At 50.4% G+C, this 20,564-nt stretch overlaps 3 protein-coding genes across 3 annotated transcripts in view; 2 read left to right on the forward strand and 1 right to left on the reverse strand.

Moving 5' to 3' along the window:
* Positions 1 to 8,070, forward strand: part of Gipr (gastric inhibitory polypeptide receptor) — an 11,492-nt gene extending 3,422 nt beyond the window's left edge. The window contains exons 5-13 of the mRNA XM_050126310.1: positions 93 to 196; positions 357 to 501; positions 2,322 to 2,481; positions 2,681 to 2,741; positions 3,033 to 3,102; positions 3,228 to 3,316; positions 3,397 to 3,535; positions 5,703 to 5,744; positions 5,822 to 8,070. Of these exons, the coding sequence (XP_049982267.1) occupies positions 93 to 196; positions 357 to 501; positions 2,322 to 2,481; positions 2,681 to 2,741; positions 3,033 to 3,102; positions 3,228 to 3,316; positions 3,397 to 3,535; positions 5,703 to 5,744; positions 5,822 to 6,025 (1,014 nt within the window). The 3' untranslated portion in view covers positions 6,026 to 8,070. The remainder of the gene's footprint in view (positions 1 to 92; positions 197 to 356; positions 502 to 2,321; positions 2,482 to 2,680; positions 2,742 to 3,032; positions 3,103 to 3,227; positions 3,317 to 3,396; positions 3,536 to 5,702; positions 5,745 to 5,821) is intronic.
* Positions 8,071 to 10,981: 2,911 nt separating this feature from the next.
* Snrpd2 (small nuclear ribonucleoprotein D2 polypeptide) lies at positions 10,982 to 14,423 on the reverse strand. Its single transcript, XM_050126379.1, has 3 exons — positions 14,269 to 14,423; positions 12,623 to 12,802; positions 10,982 to 11,259 (listed from the first exon to the last, which is right to left on the reverse strand). Coding segments are annotated over exons 1-3 (357 nt in total). The 5' UTR covers positions 14,271 to 14,423; the 3' UTR covers positions 10,982 to 11,084.
* A 475-nt stretch (positions 14,424 to 14,898) lies between these two features.
* The window catches only part of Qpctl (glutaminyl-peptide cyclotransferase like), an 18,572-nt gene continuing 12,906 nt past the window's right edge, over positions 14,899 to 20,564 (forward strand). Inside the window, exons 1-3 of the mRNA XM_050126297.1 lie at positions 14,899 to 15,149; positions 15,614 to 15,757; positions 16,983 to 17,264. Of these exons, the coding sequence (XP_049982254.1) occupies positions 14,940 to 15,149; positions 15,614 to 15,757; positions 16,983 to 17,264 (636 nt within the window). The 5' untranslated portion in view covers positions 14,899 to 14,939. The remainder of the gene's footprint in view (positions 15,150 to 15,613; positions 15,758 to 16,982; positions 17,265 to 20,564) is intronic.

Genomic DNA, 20,564 nt, shown 5'->3' on the forward strand with positions numbered 1-20,564 from the left:
GGGGGGGGGGGGAGCCTGCTGGGCAGCTCTGCCTTCTACTCTGGACCAGCGGGAAGAGTCATAACTTCTCTTGCCTTCCATGTCCCCACCAGGACCAAAGACTGATCCTGGAGCGCCTGCAGGTCGTGTATACAGTCGGCTACTCCCTGTCCCTGGCCACGCTGTTGCTAGCCCTCCTCATCTTAAGTTTGTTCAGGTGCACCCCCAGCCTGGGTGTGGTGGGCCTCAGTTTACACACTAAGTTGGGAGAGGGGGTGGGTCTAGGGGAAGGGCTAGGGGGATGGTGAAAGGACCTCTGGATGACTGAGGACAGCTCTTCAGGGACTCTCAGCCCTTTCCTTTCTCCAATCATCCAGGCGGCTACACTGCACTCGTAATTACATCCACATGAACTTGTTCACGTCTTTCATGCTGCGGGCAGCGGCCATCCTCACCCGAGACCGGCTGCTGCCTGCACTGGGCCGCTACACAGAGGATCAGACTCTTACCCTGTGGAGCCAGGTACTCCATCTCCTCCTTCCTGGTGGGACCAAGACGTTTCCTGTCTGCGAGCGTACCTTTCCTCATCACTGTGTACGAGGGTATGGGAGCAGGATGGGAGGGGAAAAAAAAAAAAAACAATGGGGAGAAGCCGGGTGGTGGTGGCGGCGCAGGCCTTTAATCCCAGCACTCGGGAGGCAGGCTGATCTCTGTGAGTTCAAGGCCAGTCTGGTCTACAAGAGCTAGTTCCAGGACAGGCTCCAAAGCTACAGAGAAACCCTGTCTCGAAAAAAACCAAAACCAAAAATCCAATGAGGGGGATTTGGAAGGTACCAATTTGTTCCTGGATGGGGAGGTGAAACTCAGGGCTGTCAACAGATGTGTAAAAATAGGACTTTAATAATTTTTGAAAAAAATGTGAGGGTCTTGGAGGAGAGCCCAGTGCTGGGAAAATGAAATGGAAGACTAAGCGTCATCCATCCAGGACTAGAGAAATGGCACAGTGGTAAAGCGCACAAACCTCTCATGCAGAGGACCCTGGTTGGATTCCCAACACCCACACGACAGCTCACAACCATCTAACTCCAGTTCTAGGGGATCTGTGCTCTCTTCTGACCCTCATGTGATGCAGAGATATGCACACATGCAGGCAAACACCTCTATACAATAAATAACAGCAACAAAAAAAGCACATCTAGATGGCTCAGTGCATAAAGGCACTGGATAGCAAGCTTGATGACTCAAGTTCAATCCCCAGAACCCACGTGATGGACAAAGAGAACCAACTCCTGAAAGGTCTCTGCTCTTCCTGCACCTGTGGTCACATAGCCTGGCATTTAAATTTTTTTTTCTTTGACACAGGGTAGCCCTGGCTGTTGTGAAACTCACTCTGTAGACCAGGCTGGTCTTGAATTCAGAGATCCACCTGCCTCTGACTCCCCAGTGCTGAGATTAAAGGCATGTGCTGCCACTACCCGGCAACATTCAAATTTTTTATTTTTATTTTATGTGTGTGACTGTTTGCCTAAATATATGTATTATATGTAAATGTGTGTGTGTGTATGTGTGCACACCAAGAGCATGTCTGGTGCCCCCAGAGGCCAGAAGAGGGTGTCAGATCCCCTGGAACTGGAGTTACAGATAGTTGTGAGCTGCAGTGTAGGTACTGGGAACTGAACCCGGGTCCTCTGGGAGAGCAGCCAGTGCTCTTAAGTGCAGGAGTTCAGTTCTTAGGAGCTAGGGTGGCAAAGGTTATTTATTGGGATTCTATGGGTATTCCACTGTGGAGATGAACTAGACAACGCCAGTTGTGTAGTGTGTCAATGTGGGAGAGTCCGTAACAGAAAGGGAATAAGGTGAGAAAAACCATCTGCTAGGGACCCATAAGAAAACATCTGAAACCAAGAAAGATGGAGCCGAGCCCTGTCTGGTCAGAAGCTCTTGTAGTCCCAGGAATGTGGGAATCTGAGTAGAATTGACATTTTAAGACCCTATTGGGTTACAGAGCAAGTTTAAGGACAGCCTGGACAATGTATTGAGATCCTGACTCAAAGAGAAGAGTGATGAATGTAACCCAGTTGTAGAGCCCCTGCCTAGAATCCCCCAGTGAGGGGCTGGGGTGTGGCTCAGTGGTCGAGCCCCTGCCTAGAATCCCCCAGTGAGGGGCTGGGGTGTGACTCAGTGGTCGAGCCCCTGCCTAACAAGCAGGAATCCCTGGGTTCAAGACCTACTACCACATACACGAAGGAATGCACACAAATAATAAAATAGACATGAGGCTGCTGGTGAAAGAGTTGGGGATACCTCTCTGCCTTGACTTCTCTTGTCTGATGGCTCCCTAGGCCCTGGCTGCCTGCCGCACGGCCCAGATCGTGACCCAGTACTGCGTGGGTGCTAACTACACCTGGCTGCTGGTGGAGGGTGTGTACCTGCACCATCTGCTGGTGATCGTAGGAGGCTCAGAAAAGGGCAACTTCCGCTGCTACCTGCTTCTTGGCTGGGGTGAGCCCTAACTCCGTGCCCTCCAACCCTCTGTCCAGCCCAGTGCAACTCGCCCCCCCCCCATTGTCCCACCGATCCGCGTTGCCTTCCCCTCCCACCCCCTCGTTGAAGAATTCCGCGGGTCTTGGGCCTGGAAAGGGGCTCGTGTGCACGCTGACAGCTGCGGCGGGGTGGGGGGCGGGGATCGGGGTCTGCACAGGGGCCCCCGTGCTTTTCGTCATTCCTTGGGTGATCGTCAGGTACCTGTTGGAGAATACGCAGTGAGTTGCAGGGCCTAGGGGCGGGGCCTGGGTTGTGGGCGGAGCTACGTGGGATCAGGGCGGGGAGGGTGGAAACGGGACCAGGTGGAGAATGTGGGCGGGGTCTAAAGAGGCTAGGTGCTGGGGAAAGTGACTTAGGAGGTCTCCAGAAAAGCAGGGTGGGGTGGGTCTTAAAGAAATGTGGGTGGGCCTTAAAGAGGGTGGGCAGGGCCTGGTGAGGGACCCGGCCTGATTAGAAGTGGCTGGGGGTGGGGAGATTTGTGTGTCTCAGTTCTACCCTGCCTCCTCCAGGTGCTGGGAGCGCAACGAAGTCAAAGCCATTTGGTGGATCATTCGTACCCCCATCCTAATAACCATCTTGGTAGGGCCAGTATCGCCCACTCCAGGCTGTGTTCAGGGATTTCCCATTCTGGGGAAGAGGAAGGCCAACCTCCCGTCCCACCCCTGAACTCAATGGCTTCTGGCTCAGTCTCTCTCTCCTCACAGATCAATTTCCTCATCTTCATCCGCATCCTTGGCATCCTCTTGTCAAAGCTGAGGACACGGCAGATGCGGTGCCCCGACTACCGACTAAGGTGAGGGCCCTAGTGGGGAGGCAGACGGGGCCAGGTTCGGGGATAGGAATGTGAAGACTACCAGCAGCTTCTCTTCCCAGGCTGGCTCGGTCCACGCTGACGCTGGTGCCCCTGCTGGGTGTCCACGAGGTGGTGTTTGCTCCCGTGATGGAGGAACAGGCCGAAGGCGCCCTGCGCCTTGCCAAACTGGCCTTTGAAATCTTCCTAAGTTCCTTTCAGGTGCTCAGACAGGGTGCATGGGTTCCTCCCTCCCAACTGGGGCCTTTCTTTCCACCAGGGCACAGCGCTAGCAGCCACTGATTGGAATGTACCCATGGGATTTCATTCATTCGTCCATCCATCCATCCATCCATCCACCCATCCATCCATCCATCCATCCATCCATCCATCCATTTACTCATGCATTCATTCAGGCTTTCATCATATAAGCATAGGACAGAAAACACTTAACGAGGGTTATCCTGGGCTGGGGCAGAGGTAAGGGAGTGGGGATAGGGGTGAGGAACAAGGGCTGTGGGGTGGACTGGGCTGGGGCAGAGTTAGTTGGCACTTGCTAACTTCAAGGCTTTCTTCACCTTTGGATGGGGCTAGAGTGAGACAAGCCTAAAGGACAGAATTTAAGAAAGTAGGTCATTCCAGATGGGAAGCCAATTTTGATGCTACCCTACCCTGATAGACCCACTGAGCCCCAGTCTTCTCTCGAAAGTGGGCACAGTACCAGTCTCCCTTGGGAGGATGTGCATTCACTAAAGGAAGCAAGAGCAGATGGACACTTATGTACTGAGCTACAACCACAAATGCTAGTCCCCCTTCTGTGGGAAATACAGCCAGTCACACATCTGGGGCATCCCCGAGGCCAGAGGGCAGCTAGTATGGTGGACAGAGGTGAGGTGACTCCAGCTGCAGAGCTACTGCAGGAGCAAAGGAATCGAGAGGGGCCAGTTCCCTGAGTGTTTGTTTTTCTTTTCTCCTGGAAGAGGGCTATGTGATTTGAATTAGATTTTGATAGGATTGTAGAAAATCATAAGGATTATCTTTTTGGGCCGGGCAGTGGTGGCACATGCCTTTAATCCCAGCACTCGGGAAGCAGAGGCAGGCAGATCTCTGTGAGTTCGAGGCCAGCCTGGTTTTTCGAGACCGTCCTGGAACTCACTCTGTAGACCAGGCTGGCCTCAAACTCAGAGATCCTCCTGCCTCTGCCTCCCAAGTGCTGGGATTAAAGGTGTGCACCACCACTACCTGGCATAAGAAATACCTTTTTAAAGAAGAAGTTTTAAAAAGATTTTATTTATTCGTATATTTTATGTATGAGGGCTCTATTTGCATATATACACCTGCATGCCAGGAGAGGGCTTCAGATCCCATTATACATGGGTGGCTGGGAATTGAACTCAGGAACTTTGGAAGTGTAGCCAAAGCTCTTAACCACTGAGCCATCTCTCCAGCCACCCTAACAGCCTATGTTCATAATTGGCTTGAAAATTAATTTAAGCTAGGCATGGGGCTCAAACCTGCACTGTCTCCAGCTGGCTAAGCATGTGCTCCATTACCGAGCAAACCTCAAGCCCCATAATTAATTAGTTAAAATTTATTTATTTATTTTGTATTGATGTTTTAACTACACGTGTCTGTGCACCATGTGCATGAAGTACCCACAGAGGCTAGAAGGAGGTGGCTGATTAATTTCAGATGTTTAAGGGTTATTATGTGGATGCTGGGAATTGAACCTGGATCCTCTGGAAGAGCAGCAAGAACTCTTAATGGCTGAGCCATCTCTACAGTCCAAATTAATTAATTAGCTAGTTTATTATTATTGCTAAGCCACTATATCTTGCTATCCTGAAACTCATTCTTTTTAAAAAAAAATATTTATTTATTTATTTATTTATTATGTATACAATATTCTGTCTGTGTGTATGCCTGCAGGCCAGCAGAGGACACCAGACCTCATTACAGATGGTTGTGAGACACCATGTGGTTGCTGGGAATTGAACTCAGGACCTTTGGAAGAGCAGGCATCTCTCCAGCCCCGTGAAACTCATTCTATAGACCAGACTGACCTCAAACTCATTCACCTGGCCTGCGAGTGCACTACACCGCCCGGCTGCACTACATCTTTTTAGACATAAATACCTCAATTCTGACAACCACCACCTTTATTTTTCATGACGAAGAAATTGAGGCACAGAGTGGCAGCTTGGCCCAAATGTGGAAAGCAGGGAATCGATTTCCACACTCAGGACCCTCAACTGCTGGGCCCAGTTCTCAGCCCCTGGGCAGACCAATGCAGGGAGCTGGGAGCCAGTGAGCAGGTGTACTCGGTACCTTGATCAGGGCGGCTGGGATCAAGTGCACAGCAGCGATCTGATCTCTCCTATTCTGACAGGGCTTTCTGGTGAGCCTGCTCTACTGCTTCATCAACAAAGAGGTAGGAGAGGCCGGCCCACCCGCACCCCCTGGCGGCCGATCCGGGAACGGTGCCGCCCTGAGCGTCCCGCGTTGCAGGTGCAGTTGGAGATTCGCCGAGGCTGGCGTCACTGCCTCCTACATCTCAGTCTCCGCGATGAGCACCCCCGTCCGCACGTGGATCTTGGCCCTCCGGCCCTGCCCTTGCGTTCTGAACCCCGGGAGGTCCCCATGGGCGGCTCCTTGCCCTCTGGGTCGCCGCTGCACATGCCTGGAGATGAGGTCTTGGAAAGTTACTGCTAGGTAACGGGACTCCCGTGTCTGTGTAGCTTGTATTGAGTGCCTACTGTGTACCAGCTCCTGTGTGGGGAATGCTGGGGAACCCCGAGAGAAGGAAGACAAGGGCGGGGTGCGGGGGAGAGAACAAAGACAAGGTCCCTACGTGTATATATTTGTTGTGGAGTGACTTATGAAAAGAATTGAGATGTTTAGGACAACTGACAGGGAGGCCACTTGTGAAGATGAGACGCTTTTAAGCCATGCTTCAAAGAAGTGGAGACAGCTTGAAGAGCTGGAGGACAAGCTTCCAGGAAGACAGAATGGCATGTGAAAAGGACCTGAGAACAGGAAGGGTGGAGAAGGGCTTCCGTGGCTCGACTGGAAAATGCTGGGCCTGCAAACTGAAAAGTGGGCGGGGGTGCAGAAACTGGGATTGCATGCCAGCTGCACTGGAGAGTTTCAACTTTTTATGCGTACGACCGTTTTTGCCTGCATGGATGTCTGTGCGCACATGCATGCAGCACTTACATACACATGGAGGACAGAAGCTCCCCTTTGACAGGATGCTTGTCAGCCTTCACGGGGGTGGGGGCAACTGAATCCAACTCTCCAGTTAGCAGCGGGGCCTAGCTCCTTGGCTTTTCCCACACAGTTGTCTGCTCCACAGGGACAGATCATCAGGGGCAGGATGTAAACTGGGAGCCCAGTGAGAGGAATGCAGGTGGCTGGACCAGCAGAGGGGTGAGAAAGATTTGTTGATGTATCCCAGGAGAGGGATCAAAGGAGAATGCCAAGACAAAAGGAGGAAGATCAAAGGACTCTTTGTTTGGGGTGGGGGTGTAGTGAAGTGCTCTTGGCCTGTGTAAAGCTGAATTTATAATCTGTAGAAACCTGGCAACAGAGCAAGAGGAGCCTGGGTCACTGAGGGTTAAACATGGAACCTCTGCCGGACAAACTCTACCACCTCCCAGAGAGGACTGGGAGAAAGTTGGGGAAGAAGTCTAATTGCAGCTGGTCTACCTGCACGTGCACACACACAGGCCTCCTCAATTAGTAGGGTGTGCTGTATTTTCCCCAGGGTCCCCAGAAAGACACACCCCAGGCTTTGGTTTCTGGTGGGGTAGAGGCCCTAGCAAAGCAAGCATGAGAATCAATTGCTTCTATATGGGGTGGGAGATGAAGGTCAGGCTGGAAAGGCAGATGACCAGGGTATGCGTGTGAGGTTGTCTGCCACAGATGAATAAGGTTCAACTGGAGCCACGTTCCCACTGTGCCCTTGATTGGAAACTAAGACACATGTACAAATTAAATCTGTGTGTGTGACCCTGCTGCTTCTCTAGAAAGGCAACACAAATAGCAGAGCTGGGAGAGGACGTGGGACACCTGTAACCCCAAAACTTGCGAGGAGGGTGTGTTAAGGTCATCTTGAACTATGGAGACTTTGTCTCACACAAACAGCGAAAGGAGCAGGACCAGCCTGGTGCATTTCTTAGTTGGGCTGCTGTATTATCTGTCGGTAAATCCCCAATTTGTCTGTACTGCTCCCTTTTCTGGGGCCGGTAAGTTCAGGCTGCCCAGGACTCCACACTGCTTGACTCGCCTGAGGCCCATCCCTTCTGTCTGGGGCAGTCCCTGCGGACAGCCTCTATGGCTCTCATCCCCTGAAGCATCCTCAAAAGCAAGCAGAGGCAGAGGCACAACTGTTTCAGAGCAGTTAGGGCTAAAGTGAGATCAAATCCTTTCCCCAAAACTAATTTGTATACCTGTAATTCGACCATCTAGGAAGTTGAGGCAGGAACACTCTAAAGCCAGCCTAGGCTATGTAACAAGATCTTGTCAAAAACAGAAAGGGCCAGGGGAGACGGCTCAGTGGGTGAGGTGCTAGCCGTGCAAGTCCAAGGACTGCAGCTTCGACTCCTAGCACCCACGTATGTGGTAGTGACTGAGGAAGCTTCCCATGGGAGCCTGGGTTTCCATACATACAACTGTGTGCACATGGATCCATTCACACACTCTCCCACCTCCAGCGGGGCTTCCATACATACAAATGTTCATAAAGCCATACACATGTGAACACGCACACACGTTCCCACCACAACATGCGATTTGGGCAGCCAGATGCCCAGAACTGACACCTGTGCTGTCTGAGAGGCAGGTTAGCAGTATCCATGTCTGCTAAATAGCGCTCAGAGCAACGGGGCAAGACTGCAGCTGCGCCTGTGGCCTCGATTCCTGGGTGAAAGAACTAGGCTTCAGGGCAGCTGTGTGGACTGAGACTGCCCACCAGCTTGGCCGCATGACTTTTATTGTTTTTTTTGAGACAGGGTATCTCAATTTAGTCCTGGGTGACAAGAACACACAGATGTAAAGGCCCAGCAGCCATACCCAGCTCCCTCTGCAGCTCTTTAGGTCACCATGCAGAGTGGCTGGCTGTCTCCTCCCAACACCCATCGCCTGCTTTCCGTGCGAAGGAGGTTGTGGCGGTGATGGTGGGGGACCCCACAGAAAGGCCAACTGAGACACTAAGCGCTCTTTGTGGGTCTGGAGGCACCAATCCCAGGTTCTCAGCACAAACTGGAAGGAGCCGAGTGGGGAGCAGTGCTCTGGGGCAGAGCTCTCTTCCTCGCTGGTCCTGCCCTAGAGAGCACCTTGAGCAACAGGGGAGATCAGGTGCCACCTTCACTGGCCAAAGCATCATGGGTGCCCATCAGGTGGGAGAAGGTGGAGGGGGAGCCCAGGCTAGCTCCCTTCCGAATGCACTTCCAACAGAGCCTTTTCTTTTTGAGATGGTCTCACTATGCCTGGCTCACCTGGACTTCATCATGTAGAGCTCTGCTGGCCTTGAACTTGTAGCAATTCTCCTGTCTCAGCCTCTCAAGCTGTGAGGATCATGGGCATGCACCATGCCTGCCTTCATCTTAGTGTACTATACTGTTTATTAGGCAGTTTTTTTTTTTTTTTTTTGAGACATGGTCACACTGTAGTCCTGGTTGTCTTAGAACTATGTAGACCAAGTTGGCCTTGAACTCACATAGAAGTCTCTGCCACTGCCCCCTTCAAGAGCTGGTATTAAAGGCATATGCCACTATGATAGGCCACAAAGATCTTTTGTGTTTTGACAGGGTTCCTCTGTGTAGCTCTGGGTGTCCTGGGACTCACCATGTAGACCAGGCTGGCCTTGAACCTAGAGTTCTGCCTGCCTGTACCTCTGAAGTGCTGGGATTAAAGGCATGAGCCACCAACCCGGCATAAAGATCTATTTTCTTTATATTAAATTGCTTTTTTCTTTATTGATTTTTATTGAGCTCTACATCTTTCTGTTCTCCTCCCTGCATCTCCCCTCCCCTTCAGCCCTCTCCCAAGGTCTCCATGCTCCCAATTTACTCAGGAGATCTTGTCTTTTTCTACTTCCCATAAAGATCTATTTTTAATCTATGTATATTTATGTGCAGGTGCCCAAGAAAGCCAGAAAGGGTGTTGGATCCCCAGGCCCTATAGTTATGGGCAGTTGCCAGGAGTGGGTGCTGAGCACTAAGCTCAGTAGTTACTGAGCCATCTTACCAGCCCCAGCTGCCTTCTTGATGCAGCGTGATTATTCTCTAGCTGGGTGACTCTGGGGCAGGTCAATGCCCTTTCTGAATCTCAGTGGTCTCACCTGAACAAGCTCTGTAGCCTGGTGACACAGGCCTGTTATCCTGGCTGCTTGGAAGACTATGGCAGGAAGATTGCAACTTTAAGACCAGCCTGGGGGGCTAGAGAGATGGCTCAGCGGTTATGAGCACTGGCTGGTCTTCCAGAAGTCCCTGAGTTCAGTTCCCAGCAACCACATGGTAGCTCACTACCACCAATATGAGATCTGGTGCCCTCTTCTGGCCTGCAGGTATACATGCAGACACTGTATACATAATAAATACATTAAAAAAAAAAAAAAAAAAGACCAGCCTGGGAAACTTCCTGAGAAGGTCCCTGTCTCAAAACAAAAAGTGAATGGAAGAACTGGGGAGATGGCTCTGTGGTTAAGAGCACTTGTTGTATAAAATGAGGACCTGAGTTCAAAACTGATGCACACACCCACAGCATGGGGTGCAGATGGGATGCTGGAGCTTGCTGGCTGCCAGCCTAATTCTGCTCAATGAGAGGCTCTGTTTCAGAGCAGTGCCAGAGGCCACCTATCGTCCTCCTGTACATACACATGGAGAGCCTGCTGAGCACCTGAGACCTGGGTTCAGCCCCCAGCACCACAAAAGAAGAGGAGAGAGATGGCTCTGGAGTTCGCACCAAGACTGTTCTTTCTGGCAGCCACTCAAGGAACACAGATCTTTATGGACAAAGCACCACAGGCCTTCCCTGCTACAGGCTTCCCAGTCTCACACAGGGCTCACAAGGGCAGGTAGGTAGCTGGAGATGGTAAGCAGTCTAAAGCACTGGCTGCTCCTGCAGAGGACCCAGGTTTGGTTCCGAGCACCAACATGGCTGCTTACCACCATCTGTAACTCTACTTCCTGGGATCCAACCTTTCTTTTCTGGCCTGAGGGCACCAGGCACAGACATATATGCAAGCAACACACCTGTACATGTTTCATATGTATTTTAAAGAAGGAAAGCTATCCCGAACTCAGGCCTATGATCTCCTGCATCCACCTTGTTTTGGAATTACCTGGAGGGAGTGGGGACAGAGATAGAGACAGAATAGAGGGCCCCGTGTACAGCCTAGAACAAGTCAGGGTTCTTCCATAATCCTCTTAAAATAAAGGGCCACCCTTTCCCACTACAATCCCTCCAAATTTACTACAGAATCCCTCTGCCCACAATACACAAAAGATAAATTAAGGTCATTTCTGCCCAAACTGTCTCCTTCACAGATGGGGCAGAGATGTGCTCACCTACTCATGGGTTCTGTCCTAGTGCCCAGACCATGACAACCTGACTCTCCATCCCAGAGTCTATCCAGTTCACAAAACCCAAAGGCAGACAAGACCATTGAAAACAAAACAACAAAAAACACAGGGTTTTATTTCCATCCCATTGGGCAGGGCTCGGCAGGGCAGGGAGCAGGCTCTCATGGAAGAAAGAGGCCTCTACTCTACTTGCCGGCGATGAGCGGGTTTCGTAGCACCACGATGACTGAGTCCCCACGCAGGAACATCTTGGAGATGTAGCGGTCCTTGTTGACAGGCTTGGACTTCTTCTTGCCCTTGCCGCTCTTGGGGACCTCAGTCCACATCTCCTTTACATTCTCCAGCACCATGTTGCAGTGCCTGGTGGGGTAGGGGCGGGGAAGAGGCTGGAGTGAGAGGGGGCATTCTTAGTGCCCACCTCTGCCTGGGTGAGCCCGCCAGCAGTAGGCATCTAGGCTCCAGGGTGAGGATGGAACAGGCTGCCGGTGCCATCTCTGTCCATTCTTTTTAAGACAGGGTTTCTCTCTGTAGCCTTGTCTGTCCTCGAATTCACAGAGATCCGCCTGCCTGTCTCCTGAGTGCTGGGATTAAAGGCGCATGTCACCACTGCCAGCGCTCAGCTCAGTTCTTTTTTTTTTTTTTAAATATTTATTTATTTATTATGTATACACTATTCTGTCTGTGTGTATGCCTGCAGGCCAGAAGAGGGCACCAGAACCCATTACAGATGGTTGTGAGCCACCATGTGGTTGCTGGGAATTGAACTCAGGACCTTTGGAAGAGCAGGCAATGCTCTTAACCTCTGAGCCATCTCTCCAGCCCCCTCAGCTCAGTTCTTAACTGAGGCTTCAACAAAGGCCTTGACCCCTCTCCACCTCAGTTTCCCCCTCTCTGAAATGGAGACAATATTTCACAGGGCAGATGTGAAGACTGATGAATGAATACAGCATTTCTGAAGCATCACCCTGGCAGAGTAAAGGCAACCAAAATGGCTGCACTTCTGCAATCAACTCTAAGGACTTAGGGAAGTAGCAGGAGAGAACAATTGTCCCCTCCACACCCAGAGGGTCCCAGGGCGCGGGGGTTAGGCTCCCAACACATGCAGTCCAGTGCTGTGCCATCCTGTCCTCATGGAGCCAGGTAGCCATGTGTTTACACTGGATCAGCTCCTCCCAGAAATGCTTGCAAATATGAACAAAGTACAATGATAGACACATATGACTAGATGAGTGGACATAAGGCTACTCACCACCATATATGTATGTACCATATATATATACACACATAAGGTAGTGATATACATATATATACGTACATATATATGTATGTGTATGTATGTATATATATATAGCAACGAACTAGGTAGGATGGCGTATCCCATGCCTGTAATCCAGCACATGGGATATACACAGAAGACAAATTTAAGTTGGGAAGTGGTTCACACCTTTTTTCCCAGCACTCAGGAGGTGGATCTCTGAGCAGCCCGGTCTACAGAGTAAGTTCCAGGACAGCCAAGAGTACACAGAGAAATCCTGTCTCAAATAACAATTAAAGGGGGGGGGGGCACCTATTTTCTGGTTTTTTATTTTTGATTGTTCAGGGCTGGCCTCTAACTCATGCTGAGACTAAGTGTTTGTCACTATGTCCAGTTTACTGCCACAATGCTGCTGGTATCACCTTTCCTTCAGGCACTCAGACCCGTCCTCCCTCGGCCAGCACTCACCTGTCAAAGGCCTTCACCCGTCCCAGGAGCTTCTTGTTGTTGCGACAGTTAATGAGCACCTGTGTGTTGTTCTTGACCGACTGCGTGAGCACTGAGAGGGGGCCCGTGTTGAATTCCTCCTCCTCCCGCTTCTGCAGCTCCTCTGGGGTCATCTCACTCTTGGGTTTATTGAGGAGACTCCTGAATAGAGAGGCCATGGGTGAGATGGATGACATTGGGAGCGTGAGCGATCAAAGCCACTGTCCAGTGTCCCCTCAACCTGGCCCCAAACACCCTCCCTGGCTCAGTTTTCTCTGGAGGTGAGAGAGATATTTCCAAGTTGACCTGCTCCAGTTCATCAACCTCCAAACCTCTTCCACCTACTGTGTCCCTCACAGCTTCACTGATGGCAGTGCCATTCAGGGGGCTCTCTAAGCTAAACCTCTACTATCAAACTAATTTCTATTGTGGGGACAGGATCTCATTATAGCTCGGGCTAGCCTTCAACTTGTTATGTAGCTAAGGATGACCTTCAATTCTCAGTTCTCCTGACTCCACCTCCCAAACTCTGAAATTACGGGGGTCCACTGTCATGCCCGGCACTGGATTCTTTTCTCAACATCTTGTTATCTGCCTTGACAACGTATCCAGAACCTGGCCATTTCTATCCATGGGCTCAACTTCCATCATCTCTCTCCAGGGATCCCCACAACATCCGACCGTGTAAGCCTGGCTGGCCTGGGACTTAGACTCTCCATCTCTGCCTCAAGAGTGCTGGGATTACAGGCCTGTGCCACTAGGCCCAGTTTGTGTGGCGCTGAGGGCTGAACCCAGTGCCCATAGTAGCCAAGTACTCTCTATCTTATAACTCCAGCCCAAGTACTGCGCTTTCAGGGTGTCCTTTTGAGCTAGTTACTCAACTTCTTCATTCACACTCTTGATCATCTAACACGCTGTACATACCTGTTCATTATGGTCTTCCTAACCCATTCCTTTTACAAGGCCCACTAAGATTTTTCTTCCCTTGGTGGCAAGGGTCTTTTACTCACCTTGTGTCTTAACCTATAAACAGGCTATGTAACATCTGCTCAATGAATAAACACACCAAAATTCCTCAGTAGCTTGCTACTCTGAAGGTCTCTCTCGATTAGGTCGAAAAGCCACCTGTCTGATCTCTAATTTATCCTGGTTAAGTCCCTCACCATTATTATTGTTTTTTAGAGAGCCTTTCACTATTTTTAACAGAATTCCCTATAACTCCCGCCAAGCTCTTTATCCATAAGACCACTCCCATTTAAAATTACTACTACTTTTGGAAACGGTCTCACTATGAAGCCCAAGGCTGGCCACGAACTCGCAACCTCCTGCCTCAGAATCAGCCTGGGATTCTAGGCATGTACCACCAGGCTCAGCTTTGCTCTTACAGTCATTTTCACAAGACTCAGTACCTAGGAGGGTCCCACGCCCGTTAGGGAACAAAGCTGTCCCCCTCCGGAACTCATAATGGTCCAAGGCCCCACGCCTGTTCTCAAACACCTCAAGAGAAAAGACACTACTTTTGTTTGAGGAACTCTGCCCCCAGCTATGAGCACCCCACTTCAACCGTTAATCTGCTAAACTGTCCCCTTCCACCTTCCAGACCCTGCCGAAGCCCCGCCCGGCCTCACATGGTGGAGGTTTCGCTTGCAGATCACTCCCGCCGGCAGCGCGTTGCTCGGGTCTCCCGAGTAGAGCGAGAGGAGGGCGGGACTTCCGCCTCCTGCGGCTCACTTCCGTCGGCGCCTGCGCACTCCACCTCAGCGGAGATGGGCGTGCCCTGTCTTCATAGTGACCAATTCGCTGCGCGCCGCCTTAGAAAATGCCTAGATGATCCGAGGCCATTGAGGAGCACAGTAGGGTCTGCGCTCAAGACTAGGAGAGGGAAATAAAGGGGGGCCTGAGTCGTTAGTTCCCTGTCCGACAGTCTAGGAGGACGGGGCACGCAGCGCCGTTTCCAAACACCCGCCGACTCTTCGTCTTGGGGGCGTGGTCTCTGGAGAACCAATCGACTCCCTGATTGAGCCACAGTTCCTTGATGTGTTTCTTGAGTGACATCGTAAGGGGCGTGGCTTCACGCACAGTCAGACGCAACTCATTGGCTGTTTCTCTTCCATGGGGCGGGCCCCATGGTTTCCGCGCTGCCTTTTGATTTGTACGACGTTTAGTCCAACCAATTGCAATCATCTGGCGGGACGACGCAGCCACTCTCCTTTTTTATTGGTTTTTGTAATCCACAAGGGGCGGATCTTGGCCTAAACTCAAACTACAGTCCAGGGATTGGTTTCAGGGCAAAGCTGCCATGAGTCTCGGGAGCCGCGGGCGGCCCCGACAGCGACCCGGGGATCGGGGCCTCATGCAGCCACCCTCTCTTTCCAAGCGCCGCCTGATACCGCGAGTGCGGCTCCTGCCTTTGCTGCTATTTGCGCTGGCCCTAGGCTTGGCTTTCTACATCGTCTGGAACGGCTGGCACCCTGGGGTTCAGGAGCTGTCACGGAACCGGGATCTGCGGGTGAGGTCTGGCTGGGGCCCTGACACCGTCGTTCCTCCATTTCCTTTCGTATAGACTTTCACGTTAACGTGGCTATATGGCCCTTGCCTCTGGTGCCATCTCTTTTTCCATCATTTGAACCATGTCCCTTTCCAACAGACTAAGGCTTCAGGCTTGTTTTGTAATAGCACTTTCTGAATATGAAGGGTCAGCATAGCAACACTGGTAGATCTGAGTTCTACGCCCCAAGCCATCTATTTAGAAGAGTCTCCATCACCGGGTTTTCGTTTTTCCCGTAAGAACTGCAGTAAGATGAACCAGATTTGCTTTGAAGACTTTTTCCTAATCTAGGGTATATCTATCCTTCAAGTCTTTGATGGATCGCCAAGAAGAGTCAGGGATCCTAGGGGGGCAACGTCTCCCCGGAAAGGGTGGGAATGGGGTTGTCTTCATTTTTCTTTTCCCCATCCCATTTCCCTACCAAGGCCGCGCTGATTGGAAGCCTTCCAGAAGCCAAGCTGCGGAGGGTGGTAGGGCAGCTGGATCCGCAGCGTCTCTGGGGAACTTTCCTGCGTCCCCTGTTGGTTGTGCGACCCCCGGGTAGTCCTGGCAATCTCCAAGTGAGAAAGGTAAAGGGTCTTATTTCCAATCCCTAAACTCCTTTCCCCAACCTTCCAGGAAATGGAACTCAGGCATCTAAGATCCCGGAACAGCCAGGAGACAGTTCCCAAACTATACAACTCCCTCCCACCAAACGCTTACTTTATATTAGGTACAGCAATGTATTATCTAGTGAGGGCGGAAGTAATATGATCTCCGCTATACAAATGGGGAAATTGAGGCCCAGGGGATATTCTATTGAAGTTAGAATTCAAGATTGGCTTCAGTGTGGGTGGTGAAGCATTGTTTTAGATATTGTACTTAGGATCTATCTTAGTTGGCATAGTTTTCTTAACCTTTCTGGGACTCAGTTTCCTCATCTGCAGAATGGGGACATTCACTCACATTGTTGACTTCATAGGGATCCTAGAACAGATTTGGCACATAGTGAGAGTTTTTTAAGAGGAAGTCAGAGCATGTCTCAACAGGAGAGCACTTGCTTAGAATTCACCATTGTGAGGTGGAGGTGTGGCTCAATTGGTAGAAGACTGCTATAGTGTCCACCAGTGTAGGGCTGTGGCTGTGTAAGCGGCTTGCAGGAAACCCTTGGTCCAACCTCAGCACCATGGAGAGAGGCAGACAGACCCAGAGGGAGAGGGTGGAAGGGGGGGGGGGATGAGAATGAGGGAGGGAGGAAAAGAGGGAGGGGGAGAGAGAGAGAGAGAGAAAGAACACTGTCTGAGCTGGTTGTGGTGAAGGCCTGAGTCTATAATCCTTCCAGGAAGCAGAAGCATGATCTGGGGTTCTAGACCAGCCTCAGCTACACAGCAAGTATGTAGCCTGGATTATGTAGTGAGCCATAAATTTTGTTAGTAGCTGGGTGGTGGTGGTACACACCTTCAATTCTGTCTGTACTTGGCAGACAGAAGTAGTCAGATCTCTGTGAGTTTGAGGCCAGCCTGGAGTATAAAGTGAGTTCCAGGACAAGCTCCAGAGCTACACAGCTACACAGAGAAACCCTGTCTCAGAAAACCAAAAGAAAAAAAAGCAAAGAAAAAGAAGGGGGGAAAAGGTGTGGTTACCCCCCATCTGGCACGCAGCTGTTCCTCAGCAGAAGCGTTTGTTAAGGGAAACTTAACCCAAAGTGGGACTTTCTAGCCACCCAGACTGCTCTGCGTGGCTCCAGTCACAAGACCCTTCTCCCCACCTCCTCCCCAGTCCCTGTCCACCCTCCTACCTCTCTCTTGCCACTAGTTCCTGGAGGCCACGTTGCGATCCCTGTCAGCAGGCTGGCATGTGGAACTGGACCCTTTCACAGCTTCAACACCCTTGGGGCCACTGGACTTCGGGAATGTGGTGGCCACGCTTGACCCGGGAGCTGCCCGGCACCTCACCCTTGCCTGCCATTATGACTCTAAGTTCTTCCCTCCTGGGTCGCCCCCCTTTGTGGGGGCCACAGATTCAGCTGTTCCCTGTGCCCTGCTTCTGGAGCTAGTCCAGGCCTTCGATGTGATGCTGAGCAGAGTCAAGCAACAGGTGAGAGTGGGGAAGGGTTGCCTGTCCCTAGCCCACATCCTCCCTTGCTTCTGTCATTTTATCTGAGATAGGGTTTCATTAGGACGGAGCCCAAGCTAGCCTTGAACTCAGCCATTCTTCTGCAGCAGTGGGGTGGCAGGCGGCCACATACCCCACCGTCACCCTTGTTTTCTCCAGCCCCCACTGATACTTTTGTTTTCCAGCATATGAACTGCGACACAAGGATTCCCACCCCCACCAGGTCTCACGTAGGCCACACTAGCATCGAACTCAATAATGAATTTAAATTTCTGCTCCTCTTGCTTCCACCTCCTGAGTGCTGGCATTACAGCCACACATTAGTTGGGGTTTCTTTTTTTTTTTTTTTTTTTTTAAAGATTTATTTATTATGTATACAACTTTCTGCCTCCATTTATACCCACACACCAGAGGAGGGCGCCAGATCTCTTTACAGATGGTTTGGAGCCACCATGTGGTTGCTGGGAATTGAACTCAGGACCTCTGGAAGAGCAGACAGTGCTCTTAACCACTGAGCCATCTCTCCAGCCCCTAGTTGGGGTTTCTATTGCTGTGAAGAGACACCATGACCACGGCAACTCTTATAAAGGAAAACATTTAACTTTTCTGTAATTACAGAAAACTGGCTTACAGTTTCAGAGACTTAGTCCCTTATCATCATGGCAGGTGACAAGGTGGCATGTAGGTAGACAGGCACTGGAGAAGGAGCTGAGAGTTCTACATCTTGATCTGCAGGCAACAGGAAGTGAACTATGTACTACAGTCAGTGTAGTTGGAGCACAGGAGACCTCAAAGCCCACCCCCACAGTGACACACTTCCTCCAGCAAGGCCATACCTATCCCAACAAAGCCACACCTCCACTCCCCATGGGGCCATTTTCTTTCAAACCACAGTATTTACCTGCTGGGGCACCAGGACTGGGGCATTGCTATGCTAGGTCTGACTCTGTTTGGGGGACTTTGGTTAGGAAAGCAGTGGGTGCTTTATGCACCACTTAATTAGCCAGACTAGTAGGCACATGGAGGATGGTGGTGCTGAGTGTGGGGCCTGGCTCAGGAGCTTCAGAGGAGAAGAATATAATATGTGCCTACAGATTGTTCTTGTGATATGTTGGTGAAGAATGTGGCTGCTTTTTGTCCTTGTCCAAAGAGTCTGCCCGAGGCTAAAGTGAAGAGTTTTAGATTAATTCTACTGGCAGAGGAAATCTCAAAACAGCTCAGTATATATTCTGTTGTGTGGTTACTCCTGTTGACTCTCAGGAAGATTTATAATGAAAAGGAGCAAGCTGAGCAAGTAAAAATACAAAATGTACAGATCGAGGAGAAAGGGGGGGACCAGGAAATGGAATGGAACTAATTCCTGTATTCAAGGAGAGAAACAGATTAAGAAATACAATAAGTGGAGTGAAATGGTTTGGTATCTTTTCTCAGTGAGGCATTCTCATCTTGCTTGCTCTGCATCTGGCTGGTAACTGTCACTACCTTTCCTTACCCCTGAATTCTCCTAGTCTGGTGGCCAATAAGTGTTTTATTAAACTAATACAAGTGACAAATCTTTACAGGGCACAAAAGCATTAATCCACAGCAAGAGTGGGGACCTCAGGGGAAAATGCCACCCAGCTAAGTTTCCAACTTGTGAGAAGGAACTAAAGAACAGTTTAGGTCCAGGTGTGATGGCGCACATCTTTAATACCAGAACTCTGGAGGCAGAGGCAGGTGGATCTCTGAGTTTGAGGCCAGCCTGGTCTACAGAGTGAGTTTCAGGATAGCCAGGCTTAGGCAGTGAAGGAAACCACTGAAAACAGAAAACTGGTGAAGATGTAACTGAACAAGGGGGCCATGTCCCAGCACCAGCAAGCTGCAGAACTTGGCAGCTTCAGCCACATGGTTCTGGCTTTAGAGTCAAGAATAGAAGAAAAGTGCTAGGGAACTTTCCTCTGGGACCAAGGAAAGCTGCTGAGGCCAGGCATGTGTGAAGGGCATCCCTGCATGGAGGCCTAGAGATGCCATTGTGTGAAGCTGTGAAATTAAAGCCTGATTGCCTTGGAGATCCCTACATGTTAGAGATGCCAGAGCTGCGGGACACCTGCCAAGGGGAGCTGCTAACAGAAGGTAGAGCCAGCCCGGGAGAAAGAAGTGTGGTACAGTCCACAAAGCTGGAAGGGCTGGAGCTCGCTTTGATATCTGACATAGTGACGCAGAGTCTGGAGCTTGCCCAGGATTCTGGTCTTGCTTTGGTCCAGTATTTCTTCCCTATATTCCCTTCCCTATGTTTTAGAATGGTAATGTATATCCTGTGCCGTTATACATTGGAAGTATGTGATCTGCTTTTTGATTTTGATTTTGAAGGATTACGGTTAAGAGATTGCATGAATCTCAGAAGAGACTTTGAGCTTTAGATTTTTAAATACGTTTGAGACTGTTATAATACGGACTTTTGAAATTGTACTGAATGTATTTTTGCAATATGATTATGGCTACAAGCCTTTGGGGGTAAGGAGTGGAATGTGGTGGTTTGAAAGAAAATGGTCCCCCAAGAGCGGCAGTATTAGGTGTGACTTTGGAGTAGGTATGACATTGTTGGAGGAAGTGTGTCACTGTGGAGGTGGGCTTTGAGGTTTGCTATACTCAGGATCCTCCCAGTGTGACAGTTACTTTTGCTGCCTGCCGATCAACATGTAGAATTCTCAGCTCCTTCTCCAGTACCATGTCCGCCTGCACTCCACCATGTTTCTCACCATGACAATAATGAACTTAACCTCTGAACTGTAAGCCACCCTAAATGAAATGTTTTTCCTTTATAAGAGTTGCCGTGGACATGGTGTCTCTTCACAGCAATAGAAACTTTTTTTATTTTATTTTATTTATTTATTTATTTTTGGTTTTTCGAGACAGGGTTTCTCTGTGGTTTTGGAGCCTGTCCTGGAACTAGCTCTTGTAGACCAGGCTGGTCTCGAACTCACAGAGATCCGCCTGCCTCTGCCTCCCGAGTGCTGGGATTAAAGGCGTGCACCACCGTCAGGCAGCAATAGAAACTCTTACTAAGACAATGCAACAATGTACCACCATGTCTTCTTTATGCTGAAACCAGGTATTCATTGATGCTCAGTAAGTCCTCTGTCGACTGCGCTACAACCCCAGCCTCCCACAGGGATCTTTCTATATCTTAAATGGCAGATCCTGCCCTTCTGTGTCCAGAAATCCCCCCATCCCATTCTAACTATAAGCAGAGTCCTGAGGGGTCCACGGGAAGCATGCTGTTGCTCCCTCCCCCATCCTAAC

Source organism: Alexandromys fortis, unplaced genomic scaffold (genome assembly GCF_014885135.2).
Source record: "Alexandromys fortis isolate MF-2015 unplaced genomic scaffold, M_Fortis_MF-2015_v1.1 scaffold_240, whole genome shotgun sequence".
NCBI classification, from domain to species: domain Eukaryota; kingdom Metazoa; phylum Chordata; class Mammalia; order Rodentia; family Cricetidae; genus Alexandromys; species Alexandromys fortis.

Coding starts and splice junctions, on each gene's coding strand:
- Snrpd2 (XM_050126379.1), bottom strand. Junction 11,260..12,622: donor CGGGTGAAGGCCTTTGACAG/GTGAGTGCTGGC, acceptor CTACCCCACCAG/GCACTGCAACATGGTGCTGG.